This window comes from Anser anser, assembly GCF_964211835.1.
Source record: "Anser anser genome assembly, chromosome: 17".
Classification (NCBI taxonomy): Eukaryota; Metazoa; Chordata; class Aves; order Anseriformes; family Anatidae; genus Anser; species Anser anser.
The window spans coordinates 1305305-1324333 of record NC_139738.1 but is presented as its reverse complement, the minus strand read 5'-3'; the positions used below and the strand labels follow the sequence as shown (position 1 = coordinate 1324333).

Below are 19029 nucleotides of genomic sequence, written 5' to 3'. Positions count from 1 at the left end.
CCTCCCCACCCCAAAGGGCAAAACGCCGCTCCGGGGCCCCGAAGCGCTGGGGACGGATGCTCTGTGCCCCCACAGGGACAGCCTGGGGCCTCTTCCAGCCGCTGGAGACCCAGGTGCGAGGCTGAGCCTCGTGTGCCCTTAGTGAGGGACAATCCCTGGCCCAGCTGAGCTGCCTGTGGCTGCTCAGGCGCCGAGGACGGTTGGGAGCAGCCTTTGGTCGCCCATCAACGCGCCGGGTGCTCCCCAGCCTCCCCGGGAGGGCGGCTTTGTGGTCGGGATGCCCCAGGAGCATGGCTTGGGGCTGGGGGCGACGCCCTGGGGACCCAGCTCCTCGGTGGGGCATCGAAAAGCGGGAGGACGTCGTGGGGCAGCGGCCTTCAGCTCCTTCTGCAGCCCGGCGGAGCGGGGGGGGGGAGCGGGGCTGTGCTCAGCACCAGGCTCCGGATGGGACCGGGATGGGGACCGAGGGAGGGAGGGAGGGAGGGAGGGAGGCCGGCGCCCGCGGGGAGGAGCGGGCGGCCTCCAGCCTCCAGCCTCGCCACCGCCTCCGCCCCGCTCCTCCAACCCCGGGCCGGGCTGGGCCGGGCCCCCGGCGGCTCCTGGCGCCTCCTCCTCCTCCTCTTCCTCCTCCTCCTCCTCCCTTTTCTCCTCCCCCTCCTCCGCGGCTGGCGGGGCTGAGGCGGTGTCGGTGAGTAGCCGGGGGCCGGGGCCTCCCCCTGGCCGGGCCGCGCTGCGGGGGCTCGGCTCCGTGGGGCTGCCCCGAGCATCCACAGCCGCTGCCCCCCCACCCGCGGGGTGCCGGGGGTCCCGGCCCCGTCCCCCGGGAGCGGGGTGAGGAGCCTGGGCTCAGCCGGGGGGGGGCCCTCGGGGCTTGGAGCGGGGCCGGGGCCGTCCGTGTCCCCTGGGGGTGGCGGGGCCGGGCAGGGCGGCCTCGGGTCAGAGCGGCTCAGCCCTGGGGTTTCCTTCAGCTCTGTAACGGGGCAGGCGGTGGGCGTGAAATGCTCCACGCTGCGGGACGGGGAAGGAGCTGGGTCCCGTCACCCCCCCCCGCACGGGGAGCGCTGGGTGCTGGGGCGGCTGGTGCTGAGTGGAGGGGCTTGGTGCGGATGTGGGGAGGTGCAGGGGGCCCTGGCTGGGCTGGAAGGTGGTGGGGAAGGGGTGGGCTGCGTGCCTGGGCCCTGCAGGGGGTCCGGGGGGGGGGGGCACAGAGCGTGGGGAGGGCAGTGAGGCGTGGGTGGGTGCACCCACAGTGACCCTGCCTCCACGTGATGCGGGGAGCAGAGGGTGAGCACCCGTCAGCCCCATCTGTCCCTTGTTTTTCTGGGTCTGCCGGGCTCCCACCCACACCCGCTCAGCACCTGAGGGGCGAGGCCATGCCCCCGGTCAGAGCGGGGGCAACGGCACCCAGGCTCCGTCCTGCTCCTCTCCCAGCCCGGGCCCTGCGCTGTCCCCATGTCCCCACGCAAAGCCGTGTGATGGCCCCAGCTGCGTGCCCGTGCCCTTGGCCTTGCTGGGAGAAGGCATTCAGTCCTCTGTCTGTCTGTCCGTCTGTCTCTCTTGCACAGCTCTCTGGCTTCCCGTGCTGCCACCATGTCTCGGAGCCCCCCCGGCAGCAATGTGGAGGACAAGCCCTTGCTCCTGGAGTACCGATGCCACCCGCTGCGGCAGGGACCCCCCACCTCCACCTCCCCGTCCGGCACGCGCAGCCCCGACTCGGCGCCGCTGCCGGCAGCGGGCCCCTTCCCCTTGGCCGAGCCGCGCCGCATCGTCCTCAGCACGGACAGCCCGGCCGCGCTGAAGGTGGGCACCCAGCAGCTCATCCCCCGCAGCCTGGCCGTCTCCACCAAGACCAAGAACCCCTCGCGGCACCCGAGCACAGGGGCGGCCAGCTCCGGCCAGGAGCCCGCGTGGCCGGACCAGAAGCGGGCGTCCATCCCCAGCATCTCCCTGGAGGAGGAGGAGGATGAGGAGGACGGCCGGGGGATGCTGAAGCGCAACCTGAGGAACATGTCGTACCGCGCCGCCATGAAGGGCTTGGGCACGGAGCCGGAGCCAGTGGCCGCCGTCCCCTCGCTGAAGCCAGTGCTGGAAGACGGGGGTGCCCCCCCTGCCCGCAGCCCTGGCAGGAACAAGGTGGGTTTGTGCCCCCTGCCACCCCATTTCTTTTGGGCCCCGTGGCCGTGAGCTGCGTCCAGGGGCTGTACTTTCCTCCTGCATCTCCTGCCTGCACGAGCGTGGAGCTGGCAGGGCGCGCTGAGCCCGGCGTGCTGAGCCCAGGCAGGCGGCCTGTCACCCACGGGAGCTCTGGGTCCCCAGGGAGCCTGCGAGCAGCTGATGCTGCTTCCGTGAGGATCGCGGCTCCTGCGGGGCTCCCGCGGGCCTGCAGGGTGGGGTGGCCGGGCGGGGGCCCCAGGCCTGCACCCAGACGTGGGCGAAGCAGGGCTGGGAGGGCCGAGACGCCGAGCAGGCAAAGTCCAGGTGCGAGACAGACGGATGGGAAAGGCAGCGGAGTAACCAAAGGATTGTTCAGATCGTGACCCCGATAATGCGAGGTGAAAGCTGAGTCACTTCGGTACGGCAAACAACAGTGTAGACAACAATCGGTCTGAGACAACAGGGTGGTGTTTGCAAACGGCCTGCCCGGGGAGCTGCTCCCCTCCTCGAGGGAGCCGAATGCTTCCCAGGGCCCGGAATATAGCCGGTGGGTGTCTGACCATGGCACGTGCTTTGTGGCGAGAGTGCTGTGGTTGTGTGGTCCTGCCGTGGCGGCAAGATTCCCTCGCGGTGGTGGCAAGCTCTCCTCTTCCTCTTCTTCCTCCTGCAGAGAACCTTCGGGCGGAAGCGGGTGCAGAAGCGGGGTGGCTCGTTCAAGGACCGTGAGTGCTGCTTCTCCTCCTCCCCAACCGCTCTGTGGTGCCTTTTTCCAGCCCACACAGAAGGCGCAGGGAATCCCTGGCAGCCCCTTTGCCGCTTGTGATGCTGGCCCAGGGCAGCTGCTTCCCCTGCGCTTCCCCACCTGCAGCAGCGGCGCCGTGGCGCTGTGTCCCCGCTCCCCGGGAGGGTGCAGCCGCGCTCGCAGTGGGAATGCTCCCGGCTCTGTTTGCTCAGGGCAAACACTGCGGAGGCTGGCGGCAGCGAGAGCTGCTGGTGCCGTGCAAAGTCCTCAGCGGGGAGGTGCTGGGCCCGGCCGCCACGGGGTGCTGGGGTGGGGAGGTGGGGGGAGGCGAGGCCGGAGGAGGCTGCTCTCACCCCTGGTCCTCCCCGCTGCAGAGCCCCGGCTGTACCAGGAAATCCGCGAGCGAGGGCTGAACTCGGTCAGCCACGAGTCGGACGAGGATTTGCTGGAGGAGCCCATCCCCGAGGAGCCGTCCCCGCCCGACACCGCCATCGTGGTGCAGAGCTATCGCCCCGCGCAGGTCACCTGGAGCCAGCTGCCGGAGGTAGGAGCGGGAGCACAGCTCCTGGCCGCGTCCTGCGTTCCCCGGGGGAAATGGATAAGCGGCGGCTGCAGTCCTGGGCAGCAGCACTGCCTCACCCAGCCGCTGTCCTTGCACCCTGCAGCAGTCGCGCGAGCTCGCCTCCTGCCTCCACATTTCCCCAGGCCTTCTGCTGGGTTTGGGAACCCTCATCTGGGAAGGCAAGGCTGCACCTCGAGCAGTCTCCGTGTTGTGAAAGATTATTTTTCTGCTTGTCCCTTCCTGAAAGCCCTTATTGCACAAGAAGGCGACCTGCTTATTAAAAAGAAATAGAGCAGAGTGTATTTTAAAAGCTGTCCAAGCTGCCAAACAAACAGTGAGCGGTGTTACCCTGGGTATGGGATGCTTGGGGGCAGCCCGGTGCTGGTTGGGACACGCCAGGCTCCTGGCAGGTCTGTGCGGATGCCGGCCGAGCTGCTGCGGTCGCGCTCGTTGAGACGCCCCAGCAGGCTCGGGGAAGGCAGGCAGCTCTGGCCGCTTGTGTTTTCGGCAGAGAGCAATCCCTGCCTGCAAAGCACTCCCACTGCCGAGCGCAGGAGCTGCTGCTGTGGTGGGTTTGGGGCTGGGGGGAGCCGGAGCTGACCCCGTGCTGTCACCCGCAGGTGCTGGAGGCAGGCGTCCTGGACACCATAACCCCCGAGGAGCGCAAGCGGCAGGAGGTGAGAGCGGCCCGCAGGGGCACGCGGGTGTCTCGCTGGGACGGGTGGTGCTGGGGGTTCGCCCCAGAGGCTCCAGGTGCTGACGGGGAACGGGCACCATGAGGGAAAGCATCTTGGTGGTGTGGTCGTGGGGCTGTCCTAAAGCATGCAGCTGTTGGTGGAGGCCAAGCGATGCATGAGATGGTATCGGGGAACGCTTGGAAAAAGTTTCCAGGCGTTATTAATGTAAATGGTGTGAAGTCATTATTAAATACTATACAGTCGTTATTAATGTAAATGAGGTGCAGCGAGTTTGAACTCACCCCTCGTGCTGCCGGTGGTGCCGCAGCCTGCCTTGCTGCCTCCTCACCGCCCCGCTGCTTTCAGGCGATGTTTGAGATCATCACGTCCGAGTACTCCTACATGCACAGCCTGAGCGTCCTGGTGTGCCACTTCATGAGGTCGGAGGAGCTGAAGGAGACCATGACGCAGACGGAGCACCACCACCTCTTCTCCAACATCGGCGACATCCTGGCCGTCAGCACCAGGCAAGTTCGTGGGCGCTGGGACCGCGCTGGTTAAGCTGTGCAGTGCAGAACTCCGCTGGTTTGTTGTGTGCGAGCAGCATCCTGATGGTGCTGAGGCAGCCCAGCTGCTCGTGCCACAGCACACACCCCTGCAGCATCGTCCTGGTGCTGGTGCACAGGGTGAAGGGCTCCGTTCTGCCCTGCTGCCCATTTTCTGCTCACCCCAAGGTTTCGTAGCGGGGAGCAGTCGCGTGGCTGCACTCAGGCACCGAAGCAGGGGTGCTCTTGTTGCTCCATCACCGTGCCCGGGGTGTTTCTGTTTGCCGAAGTTCCCAGCTGGGGACTTGCCGGACAGACGGACAGGATGCAGGACCTGGAACTGCCTCCTCTGGGAGCCAGCAGAAGCGCGCCCTTTGCTCCCGGGGGTGGGAGCTGCAGCGGGTGCTGTGGGAACACCACGCGGGGGCGGCGCAGCGGCACCGTGAGACCCAGCGTAGGGGCGCGGGGGGCTCCTGCTCCTGCTCCCCGCAGCTGGGCTGGGCATGGGGGGGACCTTGTGGGGGCTGCAGCACAGGGGACCCTCCTGGGGGACAGGGACAGGCAGCTGTGGGGAAAGCCGAGCAGCTGGCGCACAAGCGGCTTCTCAGCTGCGGCGATTTGGGAAAAACTCCCAGCGTGGGAACGTCGCTTCAGAGCGAATAATTCGAGGAATTGTTCTGCTCCGGGACACTTGGCCTGCGGGGATGGTCCCAGCAGAGCCTGCTCATGGCAAAGCACACCGAGCTTGGCAGCTCGTGTGTCGCTCTGGTCTGTTAGCTCCCCCGGACAATCTCCTTCTGTAACTCATAAACCAGGAAACTTTTACTGCCCCAGAACTGCTCTGCTCCCGCAGAGACGCTTTGCGCAGATGCCAGCTGTGGTCCCAGCCCCAGAGGTGGCTGGTGAAGCTGGCAAAGAGCTGCTGGAAGACAAAGCAAAGGCCTGAGCTGAGGGGTGACCCCTGGGAGTAAAGGTGCAAGGGGCGCTGGAGGAAAAGGAGCGAGGCACCAGGCCTCCGGCTGGGCCATGCCACGGGACCAAGAGCAAGGCACCCGCTGGGAAGGACGAGCCGCCCCTGAGCCAGGGAACTGAAAATCGCCTCGGTCCTGCCCTGGTGAGGCACGCGGTGAGGCTGTTGGCTTTCTGCCCCTAGCTTCTTTGAAGACTTGGAGAAGCGACACCAGGAGAACCTCGTCATGCCCGACATCAGCGACATCGTGGAAGAGCACGCCTCGAAGCACTTCAACCCCTACATCAGTTACTGCTCCAACGAGGTGTACCAGCAGAGGACACTGCAGAGGCTGCTGTGAGTCGTGCTGTGCGCCCGGGCGCCTCAGGAGCTGCTCGCAGGGCTCCGGGCTGCGCAGGGCTGTGTCCTGCCAAGCACCGAGCCTCTAAGACCTACCGCGTGGTGTGGGGCACGGTCTGGGCTGTGCAGTGAGAAGGGTGAGGGATGGGGGCCAGGTGGGGGCAGTGCTGCCCCGTGCTGAACCGAGCCATGCTGCAAACGCGTCCTGCCGAGGGCGGCGTGGGGTGCATTAGGGGTGCCCAGGGAGGCTGCTCGTGTGCAGGCCGTGCCGGTGGTGCCGGACGTTTCTGACAGCTTTTCCCAGCTTTTGGCGGATTCAGCATCTCCAGTCGCTTTTCCACCACCTGCCCGTGGATCGATCCGTTTTCTGTGCACGCCGAGCAGGACGGGCTGGTGCTGGAGCTGCTCTGCGGTCCTCACGTGTGGAAATCCTCTGGAAAGTCTTGATAACCAAAGAGCAACGTTAATGGAGGTTTCTTGTCCCGTTCCAGAACCACAAACCCCTTATTTAAAGAGGCCTTGAAACAAATTGAAAGGAAACCAGAATGTGGAGGGCTGCCAATGATCTCATTTCTCATTCTCCCTATGCAGAGAGTAACGCGGCTTCCCCTGCTGTTAGATGTAAGTAAGTCAGAGGTGGCACTGCTTGGCACCTCGCGCTGGTCCCTTCGTTGGCTCGCTGAGCCAAGCAGGAACCTACCAGGGGGACCGCTGGTAGCTGTGGGCTGCGGGAGCAGGGCCAGGTGGACGCCCGGTGCACGAGGTGATGGCCACGTACGTGGCTGCTGTTAGAGCCCTGCCAGAAACCAGATTCGCAGCCACCAGCAGCGTTAAGCCGTGCTTTGAACGCGTGTCCTGTCCTGTCCCCCTGCCAGGCCGACGGCCGGTCCGAGCAGGCATCGCCTCCGTAAAGCCCAGGGAGGCAGTAACGCGCAGCTGCTCTGTCTTGCAGTGTCACTAAAGCATCTTGTCTTGACGTTCTAGACTGTGTGTCAAAAAACAAAAGCATGCACTGCAGCGTACGGGGCTGCCACCAGAGCTCTGAAAGCCATCAGCAAGGTGAGGACGGCCACCACCACCTTCCCTCCCTCGCGGCGCACCGTGTCACCACCCCGGTCCCCACCTGCGGGGCTGGCCTCTGATTTTCCTTCTTACACAGGGCCACTTGAGATTTCTCTGCTCCAAAGAGCTGTTGGATGCACACGTCTTCTCCCTTGCCCAGCTTTTTCACTTGATTGTGATTTTTTTTTTTCCTTCTTGTCATCTTTTCTCCGTTCCTCTTTGGTGATCTTTTGTCCTTCCCTTCACTGTCGTCTTCTCCAGGGGTGCTCTCCCTGTTTCGGAAGCCCCGTGGCGGTGTCGTTGTGCTGCTGCTCTTACTTGCCTCATTTCTGGAGATGCAGGCGAAGAGCAGGGAACCAAGCAGGGCAGGGGCGCAGCAGGAGCAGCGGCAGCTGTGGTCCTTGTGCTGGCAGTGCAGCTGCCTCACCTCCGTCTGCCTTCCCCACTGGTTCTCACCTCCTCGTGGCTCCCTGTCTGCTCCATCGCCAGCCTCCTCTTTATCTCCCCTCCTCGGATGATCGGTCCTTCCTCTTGGTCCTGCCCCTCGGTGAAGCTCGGTGCTCGGTTTCTCTGTGGTCCTTCTCCTGGCGGAGGGAACCTGCCGCCTCTCCTGGTGATGTCCTGCGCAGGAAATCCTGGAGACCTGCTCTGGGTCTCCTGGCGGAGGCGGCGGGCAGCAGCGGGACCTTTGCCAGCCGTACTCAGGCTGACACAGAGGCAGGATGCGCCGAGCCTCCTCCATCCTCTCCTTCTGCTGTGTTTTTTTCCAGCTGGTGAAGAACTGCAACGATGGAGCTCGTGCCATGGAGAGGACAGAGCAGATGTACACCCTGCAGAAACAGCTGGAGTTCGGAAAGAAGAAGGTGAGGCCTGGTGGCGGTGGGGGCTGGTTCCATCCACACTGATTTGTATTTTTTATTTTGGGTGATCCTTTGGGGACCCAGGTGTTGGACCCGATAATCCTTGTGGGTCCCTTCCAACTCTGATATTCCATGACTCTAGAGTTCACTGTGAGCTCAAATACAGCTTTCTGACTTAGTGTTCCCTGCCACACGAGACATCAGTCAGTCATTTATTTTTTTTTCCGTTTCAGCCTTTTCCACTGATCTCTGCCTCCCGCTGGCTGCTGAAGCGGGGTGAGCTCTACCTGCTCTTCTCTGAGGAGGCAGGAATCTTCCGCAAGGGCTCTGGCAGGGTTTGCTACCTCTTCCTCTTCAACGACGTCCTGATCATAACCAAGAAGAAAAGGTGAGGCTCGGGGGGCACCCCTGCCTTTCGCTGGAAAGAGGCTGGGTGGATTCAAGCCTCACTTTCCTGAGCAGCCAGTAGCCTAAGAAAACCTCAAAGTTCCCCTGTTGTGATCATTCTGGAGGTGTTCCTTGTCAGGGCAGCAACCAAATTCTGGTTGGGAATGGCCCACAAGTGCACAGAGCAAGTTCAACCCCAAGCATCAGTGCCGTGACGGGCACCAGGGCTGTGGGTGATGCCTGCATGGACCCCCGGGCCAGCACGGGGAGGAAGCGCCTTCACCCAGCCCTGAGGTGCCCGTCCTTCCATTGCTGCAGCGAGGAGAGCTACACCGTCATGAACTACGCCACGCTGGACCAGGTCTCGGTGGAGAAGGTGGAGGCGGCGGAGCCACCTTCCCCCCCGCCCGGCAAGGCGGGGAGCGGGGGCAGCGCGCGCGGCGCGGCCGGGGGGCACCTGCTGCGCGTGGTGCTGGAGCGCGACAGCGAGGGCAGGCGGGAGGAGGTCCTGCTGGCGGCCGACACGCTGTGAGTGGGATTTCATGCTCCTGCACGGGGGATGAACCCTGGACATCACCCCGGGGGCTTCTGCACGGCACCCTGCCCCTCCTGCTTGTCCTCCCGGAATGGGACCTGCGCGGGTGTCTCCCCCTTGCAGCGCTCCCTTCTCCCCCTTGCAGCGCTCCCTTCTCCCCCTTGCAGCGCTCCCTTCTCCCCCTTGCAGCGCTCCCTTCTCCCCCTTGCAGCGCTCCCTTCTCCCCCTTAGCTTTCCAAACGCTCCTCCTGTAACGCATTCCCCACGCAGTCAGCAGTGCAGCTGCTTCTGTGCTCTGTTGCGCAGTGTCTCTGTGCTGACCGCTCGCGTTCGGTCCGCCTGCCCGTGAAAGCCCTCGTGCTGCTGGGGAGGTCTCAGCGACTTCCAGCAGCTGGGCTGCTGCCCGCGGCTTTCCTGGACAGCCCGGCTTCCCTCTTCTAGGAGCGACCGGGCGCGGTGGATGGCAGCGCTGATGCACAGGGAGAGGGAGCAGCCCGACACCACGCCGCGAGGAGGTACGGGGGTGCAAATCCCGCATTTCTGCCCTGTTTGTACCCGCTCCTGCCAGAGGTGGAGCTGGGGACACGCATTGATGGAGAGGAGAGCTCAGGGTACCGTGCCTTGCTTGTTAGGAGTTGCTCCCGTTGAGATACCAGCCTTCTCCTCACTCAGAGCACAGATACATTTCCTAGGAGGCACAGTGGGAAGCCCAGGAGGGCCTGAGGCTGCAGTTCAGCATCCCACACACATGGAGGGCAGGGCAGGAAGCAGGGCTTGCGTTGGCCGGTGCGGCGCGGCCGTCCCTTCTCACCCGCTCCCTTTTCACGTCCTCCCCTGCAGACCTGAGCCAGGTGGAGATAACCCGCGCCTACCTGGCTAAGCAGGCAGACGAGATCTCTCTGCAGCAGGCTGACGTGGTGCTGGTGCTGGGCGGAGAGGACGGTAAGTGTCGGCAAGCGGCCGGAGGTGGAAGAGCCTCAGCCAGCCGGGGGCTGAGCGATTTTTGGAAGCTTCCAAGAAGCTGTAGCAGGGGCTGAGGTCCATCCCCTTGGCTGGAGCTGTGGCCCAGCAGATGAGAGTGGGGCACTGGAGGAGCTGCTGCTGCCACGGGTGGGCAGCGGGGAGCCCTGGGATGTGAGAGCAGCGCGGCTCGGAGCAGCCAGGGGCAGAGCCCCGCTGTGGGCACCTCCATGGCAGGGGCACCCTGCGGCTGCCGCCCTGCACACACGTCCCCAGCCGCCACCGCCCTTCCCCGTGGTGTCAGTGCTCGTTCTTCGCCTAGGCTGGTGCTGGGGCGAGAGGCTGCGGGACGGCGAGAGGGGCTGGTTCCCCCAGTCCTGCGCTCGGGCCATCACGAACCGCACGGCGGTGGAGTGCAACGTGCGGCGGATGGAGAGGCTGCGGATAGAGACCGACGTGTAGGAGCGGCACCAGGGGGACGTGCCTCGGCCCTGACCAGGGGGCTTCAAACCTCCACGGGCTCAGCCCACGGCAAGAAGGGAGGGGAGAGCCTTTCTTCTCGAACTGTGCTTGCATCGGGCGCTCACGGGCAGCAGGTTTCGTGGTCGGGCCTGGTCTGCAGCTGGAGCCACGGCCACAGCAGTTAACGTGGGACCTGGCAGCGGGGGCTCCTGGCCACCCCTCCGATGTGACCGGCCTGGAACAGGCCCCGAGGAGCAGCTGAGGTACCAGCTCAGCTTGGAAGGGACAGGGCTCAGCCCCAGGCCCTGCGACAAGGCGCACGGTGCCGCCTCTTTCCCTGCGGGCTCCGGACCACGGCCTGGTGGCTGCGGCTGGGCTCTGTGAGTCGGGACACGGGCTGGGAGAGCAGCCCTGAGTCGAGACCTTTTAGGGACTTAAATCCGTATGCTAGGCTTATTCCTTGACTTTTTTTTTTTAATCTTCCTGTTTCTTTTCCCCCCCCACACACTTTGTCGTGGTCCTTTTGATCGCAGCTCTGACTTGCCACATCCCTTTTAATGGGTGATCCCCTGGAGGCAGCGCCGCAGGCTGCTCGGGCTCGGTGTCAGCACTGTGCTGACCTTTCTGTTCTGGTCACGCTGTCAAGGGAGGAAGGGGACCAGCACTAAATCCTTGGACCTGAAGGAGCTGGGTGTTTTCCTTGCCCGAGGTGCAGCAGGGCGCGATGCCGGCGGCGGGGCCTGCCTTCGTCCTGCTACCATCAATAAAAAGAAAGTTCCTTTCTGGCCACTCCTTGCTATGAGGTGGGTGTGTTTCAGGAAACATCCTTCAAAAAACCCACTTCAGGTTGCTACAGAATTCAAGCTTAATTGAGTGAGAGACCAAATAAATGGAAAGTCACTGAGGCTTTCTCTTTATTTCTCTTAACTGTGGAGTAATTAAAAAAATTTACCCAGTGCTAAATTAGAGGAGACAGAGTCTAGGAGAGAGACACGAGCTATGTGAGAACAGAAAGCTTCTGTAGTAAGAAATAAAAATGGTAAAAAAAAAAATTATGATTTGAAGAAGTTTCTGTGCTCCCTGTGCGGAAGGGCAGGGGATGGGGCCGGGCACTGACACCCGCAGCTGGCTGGGGACAATTTGCCTGGTGGGGCCGAGCGCTTCCCCGTCCCCCCGCTGGCGCGGGGCTGGCTCGGCGGAGGCTGCTTTTGCTTCCCAGCCCACCAAGGAAATAAATAGGAACTGGAGTCGGATGCAGCTGGCACCTAACCGCGAGGGTAGCAAAACATATGATTGTCTGGAGAACGGGCGGCAAGAATAGCAGGATTAATCGGGGTCATTTGGCACGTTAACAAACTCTTCCTACTCCCTGGTTATCGATCATACAACATACAACCTCAATTACACCAGTTTGGTCCTTCACTACATACTTATATTAACATTATTTCTTCACAACAATGATATCTAATGCAAAAAATACTGTTAAGGAAGAAATAAAATACGAAAAGAATTAGCAAAAAATTACAAGGTATGTACAGATTAAAATAAATTCCCTCCGGAAGAGAAAACAGTTCTTTTATTATTTTCAGTTGGCCCCTGGGGGAATAATTTAAAGGCAGGGCTGGGGGCATCCCAGCGCCACTCGCAGACCGGTGCCTCCTGACAGCGCCGGGTCCTGGGCCCTGTCTGCCCAGGGGCTTTGTGCAAATACATGGACGGGGCCGGGTTAGGCAGCTGGTGGTCCCTGTTACGAGGCTGATCCCCTGGCAGTGGCTGTCCCCGCTGCTGCAGGTGGCAGCCTAAGCCTTGCAGAGCTCTCGTGCCTGCTGCTGGCCCAGGGCTGACCGTGGCTGTGTGGCTCCTGGCAGCTCCTTCGGCCCCTTCTCGGCCTCTGGGCTTCCACCGCAATGGGGAAATGTCACAGGGGCCAGGACGGGGGAGGACACCTAACGAGGGATGTGCATTCACCAGAGCATTTCAGGAGCTCTGTGCCTTGCCGTACAGCATGATGATTGCACCTGATTCAGGCTCGCTTTTCCCTGGAGCAGGTGATGTGGGACGCCCAGGAGGGCTGGCAGAGCCGTGGTATGGGACCGGCTCTTGGCTGCTGAGCCCAGCACCTTCTCCCATGGCAAATGGGAGCGTACAGTACAGGATGGCTGCAGAGTCCAGAACGGCCAAGTGACGCGGTGCCACACTGGGCATGAACTCTGCAGAGCTGGGAATGTTCACCTGACAGTTTTGACAACGCTGTTGTGCAGCTTCCCATAAATATTCCTGCATAAATACTTTTTTTTGGCTATAACATCAGCCCCTCCCAGCCCCCCCTTCACCCCCCCCCACCCCCAAACCCAGCACCCAAACCCAAAAGGTGAAGGCCAGCAGTTTCCCACGAGCTATGGAAGGCCACCAGCTGCCGAGCAGAAGCAAACACTCCTGGGGTCCGGCACGACGGGCACCGGCTCTTGGGGTCCTGCATCCAGCCCCAGTGGTGCCCAGGTGCCCTGGTGGTGCTCAGCACACCAGCCTCACTCGGAGCAGCAGCGTAGTCTGGCACGGTGGTAATAATTAATGCATGTGGCTTGTAAACAGGTTTGGCAATAGGTCCTGTGCTTCTCCAGGGGGTCCCGCACCGAGGGCGCTGCTGTCGGCGGCCGGACCTAGTGCTCCGTCCACTGCAGCTCCCCTGGGGGCAGCGGTGGCCTGGTGGGCACCTGGGCTGGCACAGCTGGAAGGGAAGCAGGGACACGAGCTCAGCCCTCGCAGTCTGCGCTGCTGGCTGCAGGTGTGGGGTCAGCAGGCACAGGGACCCCAGCAGCTTTGCACAGCAGCTGCACGTGCGCTGGGATCCCCCCGCCGTCAGCACTCAGCACCTCAGCAGGGTGGTGCTGAGCCCGGCGCTCACCTTGCCGGCAGGTCGGGCCCATGTACCCGTGGAGGCAGCGGCACTGCCCGTTCCGGGCGCTGCACTGGGAGCTGCGGGGGGCACAGGCGCAGCCGAGCGCGCAGTCGGGGCCGTACTTGTTCGCTGGGCACTCTGCGGGGACAGAGGCGCTCAGGGCTTGCCACGGTGGCCCCATGAAACACAAGGCAGGGAGCTTTTTGCCTCAACCTCCTCCCAGCCTGCTCCCAAGTTCTGGTGATTAGGGACAACAGCACATCCCGGGCCCAGTGGGGTGCTCCTGCTGCACTGGATCCTCAGCCTTTTGACTTTTAGGTGAGTTAATGCAAGGGGACTGCAGGCTGGGGGCATATTTGAGTTCAAATCTGGCTATAGAGGCTGAAGGGGTGAACACCTTTGTTCAGATGCCACCTTGCTTTCCAAGAGGATGCACACCAAATAGAAAGGGCTCTTCCACGAGACTTCAGCTCCAACAAGAGGCTGCTTGCATCCATCTTAGGCCTGTCCTTCTGTCTGCTGTCAATGCCCCCAATGCATTTTCCCCCTCTCACCTTCCCAAGCTGCAGATAACCTCACCTGAGCCGCACTTGGGGCCAGTTTTCCCCGGGGGACAGAGGCAGCGCCCCGTGGCCGGGTCGCAGGTCACATTCCCTGCGCAGTCGCAGAGCTGCCGGCATCCCTCCCCGTACGTTCCTTCCTCGCAGCCTGTTTGGGGAGAGGAGAAGGGGCAGGGACGTGCTGCCTGCCTGCGCCAGGGGCTGCTGCCCGTGTCGGGGGGCGCGGCGGGCGCTCGGTACCTGCCTGGCAGCGCTGGCCGCGCACACCCGCAGGGCAGCGGCAGCGGCCGGTGGCGGGGTCGCAGGCAGCGCCGTGCTCGCAGTCGCAGCGCTGCTGGCAGCCGGCCCCGTGGAAACCCGGGGGGCAACCTGGGGGTAGGGGCGAGAGCTCGTTAGCGAGCACAGGCAGGGGCTCGGCTGTAGCCGGCCTCTGCAGCAAAGCCTTTGGATGGAAGCAGTGAGCTTCTCTCTTTGAGATGTGCCAACTTGCTCGGGTGGCCGGCACGCAGGCTGCGCGGTGCTGAGCGTTCCCAGCTGAGCAGCACCCTGCAGCCCGCGGCCTCAGAAGTGGGGGTCCTCGGGAGCACTCTGGGAGGGCTCGCTGCGAACACAAGCAGAGGGAGGAAAGGAAAGGCAGCGCAAGTCCACCCCCACCTTCACCCCACTGTCCTGCTCTCCAGACCACCTTCAGAAACCACCTTGGCGAAGCCGCAGGTGATCCCCCTGCTGCATCAGATCCCCCCGCCGCAGCTCACCGTGCTCGCAGAGGGGCCCGTAGTGTCCCGGGGGGCAGCGGCAGGCGCCCGTCGTGGGGTCGCAGGTGGCGTTGTGCCGGCAGGAGCAGTGCAGCCGGCAGTCAGCACCGTACCTTCCCGGCGGGCACGCTGCAGGGGGCACCGGGGCGGCTCAGAGGGGCCAGCAGGCACAACGAGCCAGCACGAGGTGCTGAGCCAGCTCAGCGCTTCCTTGCTGGCACAGGACAATGCCTGCAGAGCTGGGTTACCTAATTCACAGGATTTCCCGGTCCATCCGAGCCCGCAGGAGCAGGACCCGTCGGTGGCATTGCACAGCCCCCCGTTTTGGCAGGAGCAGGTCTGCTGGCAGCCCTTCCCGTAGCGCTGCTCCTGGCAGCCTGTGGGACCAAGGGACGGCAGTGGGCATACAGGCAGCAGTGCCCAGGGGGAGGCAGAGGTGTCAGGGCAAGGAAATGGGTTCCTGCTTGGGATTTTTTCCCCCTGCAGCTCGCGTTTACCTTGCTCACAAGTGGGACCGACTCTTCCCGGCGGGCAAAGGCAGTCTCCGGTGACGTGGTGGCAGGTGGCACCTTCCCCACAGACACACGCGTGCACGCAGTCTTTGCCGTAGCGGCCGGCGGGGCAGGCTGCCAGGAGGAAGACCTTTACCTGCCTTCATCAAACCCATGGCCTACGTGTGCAGGCCAAAAGGGAAACACTTGGCCGTGGTGCATGAGCAGAGCAGGGGGGGCAGCCGGGGCAGGCAGGAGGGTTTTCAGGCCCTGGGGCTCGTGCACAGGGGGACTGGCAGGGCAGGGAAAGAGCTTTTACATTTCCTTCTGCTGGAGAAGCAGAGCGGTGGCAATACACGATGCAAAAACCTGATGTGCCATGCCTTTCACATTGAGGAAATCATTTTGGCACAAAACAGATGGAGTAAGAAAATGTTTCCATGGCTAAGACAGACAGCAAACGAGATCAGCTGCGCTCCCACAGCACTGCGCACACGGGCACTCACCGATGCCGCAGTCGGCGCCGACGTAGCCCGGCGGGCAGTGGCACGTCCCCGCGGTGCGCTCACACCGGGCCCCGTTCTGGCACTCGCACGGCCGCTCGCAGCTGGGCCCGTACCAGCCCGCAGGGCACTCTGCACAACAACAGAAACATTCGCACCGCCGCCTGGCAGGGCGAGAGCAAAGCCCAGGCGCTACAAGAAATGCACCGCAAGGGGCTGTGCCGGCACGGCGGCTGCTCCTGTGCAGCAGGGCACAAAGCTGACCCAGGAAAGCACCTCGGAGCAGCCCTGGGGCAGCCGTGGCCAGCCCCACAGGTACCCCACGAAGCACGGGGCAGGACGCAGTGGGCTCACCCAGCTGGCAGGCCGGCCCGTGGTAGCCCGGGGCGCAGACGCAGGCGCCGGTGACGGGGTGGCAGTCCTGGGTGGCTCCCGCGCACTGGCAGCTCTGGCCGCAGCTCTCCCCGAAGGTGCCGGGCGGGCAGGCTGCGAGAGAGAGGACAGCAAGGCAACACAGGCACAGTGACTGCCCCACCTGCTCCGAGAGGCTTGGGCTTTTCTTTTTTCTGTTTTTAAAGCCATGATTTAAACAGCCTCCCATGGCAGTGGAGGTTTTCTGCCACAGGGAAAGAAAAGGGAGGTGGTGCTCAGCATGCAAAGGGCTCCTTGATTCCAGGAATTGAGGTGTTAGGTGCCTTTTGCAACACCAGCCCTACCTACCCTGGTCATATTCCTGCAACCTTCCATCCCTCCACACAAAGACATCGCAAACACACCCCCGTCCCCAGTGAGGAATGTGCTCACATGCTTCCGGCTCTTCCAGACTTGCTTGTACCCACAGGAGCCCATTTTAATAGCGATTTATCGCTAATCCTCTGGACAAATACATGGCTCTGATTTCCCGCTTGGCTCCTTGTACTTCGCTAAATTCTGTGGGCACGCGCCCAGCTGCCAAAATGTGAGTTGCTCTTTGGCAAAGCTCACTGGTTGAGTTTTTTTTTCTTTTTTTTTTTTTTAATTATTTTAAGTATCAATTGCGCGACCCGTCATGCACCCCAAGCCCATCAGACGTTCGCTCCCTTCCTACGTTTCTCGCATGAGGCTCCCGTGAATCCCGGCGGGCAGGCACAGCGGCCGCTGACGTGGTCGCAGGGCGCTCCCGGGGGGCAGGCGCAGCGGCCGGCACAGCTCTTCCCGAAGGACCCAGGCAGGCAGGCTGCGGGGACACGGGGGGATGCCAGGCTCACAACCGGACTGCGAGTTAATGCCTGGAAGCGTCAGCTCAGAGGCCCCAGTGCAAAATTTAATTAAAGGTTTGGTGTGACGCAGTGCCGGCCTGCTGAGAAATGCCCGAGACGATTTCCTCCCAAATGAAGGAGTCAGGATGCTGTGTGCTGACGGGGGAAGAAGCTCCTCTCCGTGCCAGGAGCTGGGGTTGCTGGGGGTGCTCGGGGTGCGTGGGGCGATGCCGCTCTCACCTTTCTCGCAGCGCCGGCCCCTCCAGCCGTGGGGACAGTCACAAGCGCCCGTGATGTGATGGCACGGCACCTCGTCCCCACAGTCACAGCGCTCCTCGCAGCGGGCCCCGAACAGCCCCTCCGGACAAGCTTCGGGATGCAAACACAGGAGAGACGCCAAGTCAGGCACCAAGAAGGGGCGGCGTGGGCATCAGCACGGCACGGCCAGCAGGATGCACCCACGGGAGGGAAGTCTTGAGCAAAGCAAACTGCTTTTTGTGCAGTCTTAGGCCTAAACCAGTGTGGAAGTCTCTTTTTAACCACGCCGAATGTTTGGGAAGTGTTACGGCTCGCACTGTTTAGGGACGGTTGGGTGCCAGCCATATATTGTTAATCACAGCTGCGATCGTTTGGTTTTGCTGCTGCTTCTGTCGTCACAGGAGGACCCGGTGCCTAAAGCAGCTGCAGAACAGAGCATCTGCAGTACCAGCGCCATCCAGAAGCCAGCACTACAGGTGCAAAAATCTGCACACTCGGTTTTCACTTCTGTTTCATGAATGAATACAAAAAAAAAAAAAAAAAAAAAAAAAAGGAAAAAAAAAAAGCAATTCCCGTACAACTGTCAAAACTGGCCGCTTGTCCCTGCCAGGGCTGAGTTCGCATAGGTGGCTGTGGGGAGCGGGTCTGCGTGGCACATGGCAGGCATTTGCATGGTCATGAGTTTTGAAATGTGGCTCATTAGGAGGCCAAAGAGAGGATTTGAGCTTTTTTTTAAAAAAAAAAAAATCATATAATTGGCTTTTTTTATTCATTTGTATCTGAAATAAAGTCTAAAAGTATGACTGAATGCAAACTCAGTGCCCACCCCAAACCGTGGCACCCTCCCACGTTACGGCACCCACCTCAAACACTGACACGCACCCCAAAACCCCAACACCCACCCCAAAACCCCGACATCCCCCCCACAAGCCCTCTGGGGAGTGCGGAACCCCAGGCCTCAGGCCTGCCCCTCACAGCACCGCGGGTCCCAGCCCCTCGCCGCAGCCCCCCGGCGCTCCCCCCCTGCAGCCCCCACTCACGGCTCTCGCAGGCGGTGCCGGTCCAGCCGGCGGGGCAGAGGCAGTGCCCGCGGTGGTCGCAGAGCCCCCCGTGCTGGCAGGCGCAGCGCTGCCCGCAGCCGGCCCCGTGCCGCCCCTCGGCGCAGGCTGGGAGAGAGCACAGGGCAAGGCCGTCATCCTGTGCACGTTGTCCCTTCAAAACCAGTCCCAACGGGACCGGCTGGTGGTGGAACCCATCCCTTGGTGCTGCTGGTTGTGTCCTTACCCAGCTCGCAGGCCAGCCCCGTCCAGCCCGCGGGGCAGGCGCAGTGCCCCGTGGCAGGGTCGCACGTCCCCCCGTTCTGGCACAGGCAGCGCTCGCGGCAGCGTGTCCCGTAGAAACCCTCCGGGCATGCTGAGGGGAAACCAAGGCAAAACCCAAGTCAGAAAGCAGCTCCGAGTGCACGCCAAGGGCAAACCCCAGCCTCCAGCAGCCTTCCGAGTGGTAGGTGGGCATGAAATGAACGATGAGCCAGGAACTGAGCTAGCAGCCCATTTCTAGCTAGCACCCCGAGTCTGCCTAGCTCCCCGTGTGAAGCCATTTGGTATTTTAACCTGCTCAGGTAGGAGGCATTGAAGGCAGGGGCCTAGGTGGAAACGGGACTGAAAAACCCCCAAACCTGAAGCCAAATCCCAAACACACCCTTCTGCCCCCAAACCAGCGCCTGGTAATTGAACGCAGGAGGAAGCCTGTGGCTAGAGGTAAGAGCTGTAATTAAACCAGACTGGGCACCGCTGGAAAAAACAGCCCACGCTGCAGGGCCGGGGCTCGGCCTCCAAACCCAGTGCCGTGGTGGTGCTGGGAGCTGTGCTCCTCGTCCCACGGGAGGCTCGCAGCCGGGGGTTTGTTGTGGCCTGCCCTGCTGCAATTAGTGCGAGCTGGGAGGTCCCAAAGGGGGACGTGCTGCAGCACTGCCGGCCCTGCTCCCCTTACCAGCAGGTAAGGGGAGGGAGAAGGCATATTTTGGGAACTGTGCTCCTGTTTCTGGGGAGTTTCCTTAAAGACGAAGCT

At 62.6% G+C, this 19029-nt stretch overlaps 2 protein-coding genes across 10 annotated transcripts in view; one reads left to right on the top strand and one right to left on the bottom strand.

Annotated features, from left to right (window-relative positions):
- The first annotated feature begins 141 nt into the window (after positions 1–141).
- ARHGEF16 (Rho guanine nucleotide exchange factor 16) lies at positions 142–11044 on the top strand. 4 transcript variants are annotated; one of them, XM_083802579.1, is made up of 15 exons: positions 142–688; positions 1566–2133; positions 2825–2876; positions 3271–3440; positions 4079–4135; positions 4502–4662; positions 5834–5986; positions 6481–6610; positions 6974–7048; positions 7822–7914; positions 8145–8299; positions 8617–8826; positions 9275–9348; positions 9674–9775; positions 10116–11044. In XM_083802579.1, exons 1-15 carry the CDS (start codon positions 291–293, stop codon positions 10253–10255), a joined length of 2538 nt encoding a protein of 845 aa, XP_083658705.1. In that variant the 5' UTR covers positions 142–290; the 3' UTR covers positions 10256–11044. The 4 variants fall into 4 exon arrangements, with proteins under 4 accessions (XP_083658705.1, XP_083658706.1, XP_083658707.1 ...); XM_083802582.1 differs by lacking the exon at positions 142–688 and adding an exon at positions 700–831; XM_083802580.1 differs by lacking the exon at positions 6974–7048.
- A 1548-nt stretch (positions 11045–12592) lies between these two features.
- MEGF6 (multiple EGF like domains 6) overlaps positions 12593–19029 on the bottom strand; it is a 77279-nt gene continuing 70842 nt past the window's right edge. For 4 of the 6 annotated variants that reach the window (XM_083802550.1, XM_083802551.1, XM_083802553.1 and 1 more), the window contains 13 exons: positions 18244–18372; positions 18000–18125; positions 16942–17070; positions 16551–16679; positions 15818–15949; positions 15467–15595; positions 14967–15095; positions 14718–14846; positions 14470–14598; positions 13955–14083; positions 13734–13862; positions 13161–13292; positions 12593–12983 (listed from right to left, as the gene is read on the bottom strand). In XM_083802550.1, the coding sequence (XP_083658676.1) occupies positions 12916–12983; positions 13161–13292; positions 13734–13862; positions 13955–14083; positions 14470–14598; positions 14718–14846; positions 14967–15095; positions 15467–15595; positions 15818–15949; positions 16551–16679; positions 16942–17070; positions 18000–18125; positions 18244–18372 (1619 nt within the window). In that variant the 3' untranslated portion in view covers positions 12593–12915. The remainder of the gene's footprint in view (positions 12984–13160; positions 13293–13733; positions 13863–13954; positions 14084–14469; positions 14599–14717; positions 14847–14966; positions 15096–15466; positions 15596–15817; positions 15950–16550; positions 16680–16941; positions 17071–17999; positions 18126–18243; positions 18373–19029) is intronic. The other 2 variants (XM_083802554.1, XM_083802552.1) reach the window with 1 other exon arrangement.